The 7,396-nt window shown below is 41.1% G+C and overlaps 1 protein-coding gene across 21 annotated transcripts in view; it reads left to right on the forward strand.

The window, feature by feature from the left end:
- Positions 1-7,396, forward strand: part of cacna1c (calcium channel, voltage-dependent, L type, alpha 1C subunit) — a 137,260-nt gene that overhangs the window by 98,317 nt on the left and 31,547 nt on the right. For 19 of the 21 annotated variants that reach the window (XM_077499830.1, XM_077499832.1, XM_077499834.1 and 16 more), the window contains exons 11-23: positions 120-210; positions 1,340-1,366; positions 2,202-2,362; positions 2,930-3,003; positions 3,089-3,240; positions 3,339-3,540; positions 3,618-3,738; positions 4,067-4,181; positions 4,276-4,390; positions 5,876-5,945; positions 6,022-6,154; positions 6,232-6,361; positions 6,917-6,976. In XM_077499830.1, coding sequence (XP_077355956.1) covers positions 120-210; positions 1,340-1,366; positions 2,202-2,362; positions 2,930-3,003; positions 3,089-3,240; positions 3,339-3,540; positions 3,618-3,738; positions 4,067-4,181; positions 4,276-4,390; positions 5,876-5,945; positions 6,022-6,154; positions 6,232-6,361; positions 6,917-6,976 — 1,451 coding nt within the window. The remainder of the gene's footprint in view (positions 1-119; positions 211-1,339; positions 1,367-2,201; positions 2,363-2,929; positions 3,004-3,088; positions 3,241-3,338; positions 3,541-3,617; positions 3,739-4,066; positions 4,182-4,275; positions 4,391-5,875; positions 5,946-6,021; positions 6,155-6,231; positions 6,362-6,916; positions 6,977-7,396) is intronic. The other 2 variants (XM_077499833.1, XM_077499851.1) reach the window with 1 other exon arrangement.

Consider the following 7,396-nt stretch of genomic DNA (forward strand, 5'->3'; position numbering starts at 1 on the left):
TTTGGGGGGGGGGGGGGGGGGCATTTTTGTAAAATAGTCACGTTTTGCCTGTAATTGATATCAATATTGTTCTTTTTTTTTTTTTTTCTTGACTGTGATTTTGTTCCCATGTCTCATAGTGAGCATGCCGGCCAGTGAGAACGAATCGGTCAACACGGACAACGCACCTGGAGGCGACGTAGAGGGAGAGACCTGCTGTACCCGGCTAGCGTAAGTAATTCCCAGACTGGACCCGGATCTTTCCTTCAATAGTGCATTTGGAAGAGCCAGCAAACTGTCAAAAGGAGCCCATCACGTGATTCTCGCTGGTGTGCCAAACCGTAAACTAGCAGGGTATCAATCATCTCATCATGTAGTAAAAGAGCCTTTAATGCTCACTCCCCCTCTGGTTCTGATCGCCCGTCTTTTGTTTGGACGCTCAAGTGCTTCCGTCCTCACCGACAACTGACTCACTTGTTCATTTACGACAAGATCCGAACGAGCGCTTTCTTGCTTCGACCCCGGCTGGCCCCGCTTCTGGCACGCCCACGCCACACGGCAATGGCATCGCAGAGTCAGAAGCACGCACTCTCTGGCCGGAGGGATCGCGGAATCCACGGCACGCTGTTGTTTATTCATCCTCCTCTCGCTGTCCATCTGTTACTTTGTGTTTGTTTGGCTGTTTGTGGGTATTTTGTCTGAGCCAAAAAATGACAACAACCAAAAACAAATGATGTCATAAACTGTGCCAGAAACATAAATTGCCGTAGCAACAACATGAGTAACGAATTCCAGCATTCATCATCTATGCAAATAATAAAATAAACTTATATAAACTTCACCTTCCTATACTGCGTAACATTGGAGCCGAGCTGCACTATTATAGAGATAAGGCTTTGAGTATTTATCTTCTGGTCACCATGGAAACAAACCTTGGGCCAACTCCGACTCCCGCTGATCTCTTCATCTCGATGGATTGCGCAGGGAGAAGGGACTTGTATCACCTGATACTTTGGAGTTTTGCTCGATTCCAAATAAATGGAATCTAAGCATTCATTTGTGACCGTATGGAGTTTGGTTCTCTTTCTTTCTCTTCGTCCTCAGTCCTATGTTTATGTTGATGTTTCCAGTGGCAAACAATCAAAAACTACATTTGACCAAGACGGTATTCAAAACATTGGTGCTTATTCAACAAAATGTTTGCACTATTTCATTGACTGTTTGCCACTTTTTACATGTTGTCACAGGGTGATTTGACCAAAATGAAATGCGAGAGGTTGCTCAAATCGCCCTCCATGTTGTGTCTGTATGTGTGTTTGTGCGTCTGTGTGTATAATCCATTCTGTTCTCTGTGTTCCAGAAATAGGATCTCCAAATCCAAGTTCAGGTTAGTACATGTTGTTTGCCATTGTCTCCGCTCCGCTCACCTGCTCCCGACGATGTGTGTGTGTGTGTATTTGACAAATAAAGATGTTCCTTAAAATGCTTAATAATACAATCTGGTGGTAAAAATGCCGCATCATGGTGTCGGCGCATGCGCGCTTCTGTTGTCTTGTGGAATTGTGTCCCGCGTGCACATCCCAGCACAAGTCGCAGCTCACAAACAGACGGAAGAATGGCTTTTTCCAGTTTGCGTGTTATAAAAAAAACACAAAAAAAACGCTTCAGAGCCAGGGGAAGAAGGTCAAACAAATAATGGATGGAAGGAAAGAAAAATAATATGTGATGCTGGTTGCCAGTGTTAGGAAATAAGAGGTTTGTTTTATTTGAGTTATAGTGGCAAAAATCGTGATTTGTTGGCACCTCATTGAGTTACACAAGTGGAGTAAAATAGTGGAACAATAATAAACAGTTAAATTAAAACAGCGTCAATCCAAATAGAGCATTAAATGTTTTACTTTTGTTTTGGTTGCCATTAAAGGCATCGAATCACCACAAATAGTAATTAATGTTCAATTGACTGCAGAGTAAAATAAATAGTTTGGACAATGAGATGAGCCACTTCTCTTCAAGTCCAAATAACAATAAGACACACTTGAAATTTGAACCTGTCGTCATGTCGTAATCGCCTTTTTGTTTTTCCTTGTGCAAATGACATTTTTTTCCCCCCACAGTACTGATCCCAAACAACGATAAAGAGGGGCATGTCATCAATACTCTTACTGACTTGGCCTCTATTCTCCTCTCTGTCTTTTTCTCTCCTTGCCCAACCTCCTCTTCAGTCGCTACTCTCGAAGGTGGAACCGGCTGTGCAGGCGCAAGTGTCGGGCGGCTGTCAAATCACAGGTTTTCTATTGGCTGGTCATCTTCCTGGTTTTCCTCAACACTCTGACCATCGCTTCGGAACATCACCAGCAGCCACAGTGGTTAACAGATGTACAAGGTACTGCTTTTAATGTACGCTGGGTCCCAAAAAGTCACTATAAACTTTGTTTATATTTTTCTTTCTTTATTTATATATATTTTTTTAATTGTTTTTTTTTTAAATTTGTTTTTGTTTTTAATTGTTTTTGGAGGGGGGGTTATTATTTTTTTGTTTTTGGGGTTTTAAAAAAAAATGTAATGTTTTTTTTTCTTTTTTTATTGTTTTCTTATTGTTTTTTTTTATTGTTTTTTTATTTTTTTATTGTTTTGGTTTTTCTTAATTTTTGGGGGGGTTTTGTCCCCCCCCAAAAAAAAAAAATTCAAGACACAAGTATAGGGGCTTACTGTTACAATAATGAAAAACATCACACGATGTACCATCACAACAGCCACCAGTCAACTATGAGCGCACCAAATATCCTGCAGCACAGCTAGGCCAAGCAATGTAGTGTGAACATTTAAGTCAGGTGTGTCTCTTGAATGCCACCGAACCTCCAGGTTAAGAACAACTGGCCTAAAATAAGAATTTCAGCTGGAATTTTGTTTTGTTTTTTAAACTAACTTCTTCTAATTTCACTCACATCAGACATAGCCAACAAGGTGTTACTAGCACTCTTCACTGGTGAAATGCTCTTGAAGATGTACAGTCTGGGCCTTCAGGTACAACGCCAAGTGCACATGTAGTTGAAAAGAGCGGCCGCAAAATTGCAAACAAATTACGGATATTGGGTTTTCCCCTCCTCAGGCGTACTTCGTCTCGCTCTTCAACCGTTTCGACAGCTTTGTCGTGTGCGGCGGGATTCTGGAGACCATCCTGGTGGAAACCAAGATCATGTCGCCTCTCGGCATCTCCGTGCTGCGTTGTGTACGCTTGCTGCGAATCTTCAAAATAACGAGGTCTCGTTATGATTTTATACAAAAAAATAAAATAAATAAAAAGTCAGCTTTGCAACACGCAACTGACTTAATGTCCTTTTTGTCTTTGTTGCATCCAGATACTGGAACTCGCTGTCCAACTTGGTGGCCTCCTTGCTGAACTCAGTGCGCTCCATCGCCTCCCTGCTGCTCCTGCTCTTCCTCTTCATCATCATCTTCTCCCTGCTGGGCATGCAACTCTTTGGCGGGAAGTTCAACTTCGAGGAGACCCGGCGCAGCACCTTTGACAACTTCCCCCAGTCGCTGCTAACTGTCTTCCAGGTGTCTAAACTGTCTTCTTAAGAACGTTTTCATTTCCAGCCTTTCTTGTCCTTTTGACGGAGATGCGTATTCGTCAGATCTTAACCGGTGAAGACTGGAACTCGGTGATGTACGACGGGATCATGGCGTACGGCGGCCCCTCCTTCCCCGGCATGCTGGTCTGCATCTACTTCATCATCCTCTTCATCTGCGGGAACTGTATCCTGCTGGAAAAAATGAATGAATGAATAGTGCTGAGGAATCACCTTTGGAAAAATGTGACCAAAATGTTTCCTTATGGGCAAATTGTGTTGTTAAAATGAGTTGTAATGTTCATAAATTGTCTTACGTCAACGCGATATTCATCGTGATTTTTAAGCACGTCGGCACTTTTCGCATAGGGATGCTCAGAGGCCGCAGCGAGCAGCTCCATATAAATTCAGCGGCGCGTCCTTCAGGCAAAGGGGAAGTCACTTTTAAAGGTCACGTCCACAAGGATTGATGATGTGACGGATCGGCAACATACTTAACGTAACCCCGTGACCAGATATCCTACTGAACGTCTTCTTGGCCATCGCTGTGGACAATCTTGCCGACGCAGAGAGCCTGACGTCTGCCCAGAAGGAGGAAGAGGAGGAGAAGGAGAGGAAGAAACTGGCCAGGTAGAATTGGCATCAGGTGCACTCGTCGAGTATTAGAAGAAGAGGGCAGAGAAGGATAAGTTAAGGGTCTTTTTTTTTTTTTTTTTTTCTCCAGACTGGGCACTCCTGACAAGAGGCACAACAACGAGAAGCCGCCACTGGAGGAGAAGAGGGAGAAGATTGAGCTGAAGTCCATCACTTCGGATGGCGAGAGCAACACTGCCACAAAGGTACACACACATTCTTTTAAATGGTGAGTACAAGTAGGAAACAGGGTTAGAATCATTTAGTTTTCATTTTCAGTTCTTCGCATCTTCGTTAGTTTTTAGTAGTCAAGTAGTAATAGTTTTATTTTATTTTTTTTAATAGTATATCTGGAGTATTGGTTGAGTGCAGGATTAAAAGGTCACAAAATAAAGGTCACAAATATTATGTAATAAAGTAAATAAACTATCATTCCCAAATGACTGCTCGACCTTCCTTCCTATAGTGTTCCCTCGTTTTCCGCTGGGGTGAGGTTCCAAAAAATATCCACAAGAAAGGGAATCCGCAAAGTAGTTAGCTCTATGTTTTACATTTATTATAAATGTTTTAAGGCTCTAAAACCCTACCACCACACAGTTTATACACTCTTCTCTTTGAGGCATTTCCATTTTCTCACGTCTTTCTTGTTTAATAAACATTCTCAGTGTTCAAACCTCCATAAATGTTATAAAATAGCTACATTACTGTAAAAAAAAAAAAAAAAAAAAATTATACAAAATTGTACTAAAAAAATCCGTAATACAGCGAGGCTGCGAAAAGTGAACCGTGTTATAACGGGGGAACACTGTACTGACAAAGACAAAAGTGAAGGGAATTTTCGCTATAATTATAGAATTAGTGAATTTTATCAACATAAAATGTGGTCTAGTTATCTTTTTTTTTTAAATGCTTGTTTTGTTTTTAATGTATGTATGAAAATGTTAATTCAATCTTAGTTCTAGTTATTTCGTTTGTTTTTGTTAAAGGTGTATTATGGAGTTGAAAATGTTAATGATTTTTCTCCATCATGCATCCTCCACCAATGCCCAGATGAGTACAAAGAGCGCTGACTTTAAACTGTCACTTATCACCTTGTATCTTCCCTTCAACACTCGACACTGAAGCCAAAAGGCAGTTAACTGATTTGCTCCCAAAGACGTATTTATATGTTTTAATTTTTTAAGCTAGAGCGTACAGAAGGCTTTGATGCAGCCTCTGAACTGAAAAGAATGCTTTAAGCAATGGTAGTTATTACAAAAACGGCCAGCAGGTGGCAGCAGAGTATAAGAGATCAACCAGGACCATGTTGCAAAAAGCTCTTTTAACAGTTTTAAACAGATTTGTGGATGATGAAACTTAGCTATATTCTAATGCTAATTGCTCAATTCCATGTTTTTATAGCAATAGAACACAATAGTCTGTGGGTCTTGCAAAATCAGTCAAAATCCAGAAAAAAAGCTGGGAGCGAAGGGGGTTGCTTCAGTGAAAATGACTGTGAGTTGAATGAGTTCAAAGGTCAGGGCTCTTTGTACCCATCCGGGCATGCATGATGTAGAAAAATCTTTGACATTAACATTTTGAGTACCGCATTGCACCTTTAAGGTACAATAACATCATGGCTGAAAGATTTTTTTATTATTATTATTATTTTACAATGTAACACATTTGGTAAGGACTGTTCTGTTGTGCAGATCAACATGGACGATTACTGCGGCGATGAAAGTGAAGAGAAGAATCCATACCCTGCAAACGATTACATTGGTAACACACTGTCACGCACGTGAAAAGGAATTTGAGTGAAATAGTTCTACTCTTGAGTTTTGTCTGTTTCTGCTAGGCGATGAAGACGACGAGGAACCAGACGTGCCGGTGGGCCCGAGGCCACGGCCGCTCTCCGACATCCAGCTGAAGGAGAAGGCCGTTCCCATGCCCAAGGCCCGCGCCTTCTTCGTCTTCAGCCACACCAACAAGTAATAATACATCCTTAGGTCGCCTTTCCTTATCCTTTACGGACCATCCTCTCAAATGTTCCTGTTCCTCATTTCAGATTCAGGGTTCTGTGCCATAAGATCGTCAACCACAACATCTTCACCAACCTGATCCTCTTCTTCATCCTGCTCAGCAGCATCAGTCTGGCAGCGGAGGACCCGGTCAAGAACGTCTCCTTCAGGAATGAGGTATGCTTTTCAAGAGCAATACAACAAAAGCAAAATGTTATTCACATGCTTCCAGTCAGTGCTAAAAGCGTAATGGCCAATCAAGGATTATTGTGACGACTCATTTGCCTCCCTGACTACTGTACAACAGAAAACTTGTAACTTGTAAAAGGCCTGTTAAGTTTTATTGGGTCTATTTCTTTTTTTTTAACGCCATGCTGCTAAATTAACTCAAATATGTGCTCTTCTAGTAAATACAATATGCTCATGTTAGCTGTGGGGGGGGAATCAACATAGTCGCTTCATGGCGACACCTGGGGACTCATAAACATCCCTTTATTGTATTTTCCTTGGCCAATATAACTCATTGAAGCTTAATCTAAACACAATTTTAATGATATATTCATTTTTGGCTCTGCGTCAAATCCATTTTGAATCTATGCTCCTTCTGCTATTATTTTCCCATCGTATTTACTATTTATTTGCGTTTCGCCCTGCTTTGATGCCTAATGTATGATAATGTTGTTGCCATGATTTTCACATCAAAACAATGACCCGTGTGGCTTCTATTTGCAGATCCTGGGCTATGCAGACCATGTCTTCACAGGGCTTTTCACCATCGAGATTATTCTCAAGGTATATACACTCTACTTTGGCTCTGTTGTCATTTTTAAATGTGTGTTTAATGGGTGGGCGTGACTGCCCTTCGGAGCGAAGAGCCAAGATACATTGGAGCAGCACTTCTTTTTATAGACTTACAAGGACCATAGCACAACAACAAATATTTGAGATATAGTAAAAAATGTGTTTTTTGAAGGAACACAGAAGAGCAAATTCATGAGAGGCTGAAGCATGACGTGCAAAAACAGACAGTATATGAACAAAATGGCACTTGAGACAACCATTTTCTTTGATTGGGCAAGCTGATTTCTAATTGTGTCATAACACTGATCCTGTTGGACAAATTTTGTCGAATTACAACAACAACAACAACAAAAAGTCTTGTCTAGACTGAAAAAAAAATCTTGACAATATGTTCCATGTAACCCCACTATT

This window comes from Festucalex cinctus, chromosome 16 (assembly GCF_051991245.1).
Source record: "Festucalex cinctus isolate MCC-2025b chromosome 16, RoL_Fcin_1.0, whole genome shotgun sequence".
Lineage (NCBI taxonomy): Eukaryota > Metazoa > Chordata > Actinopteri > Syngnathiformes > Syngnathidae > Festucalex > Festucalex cinctus.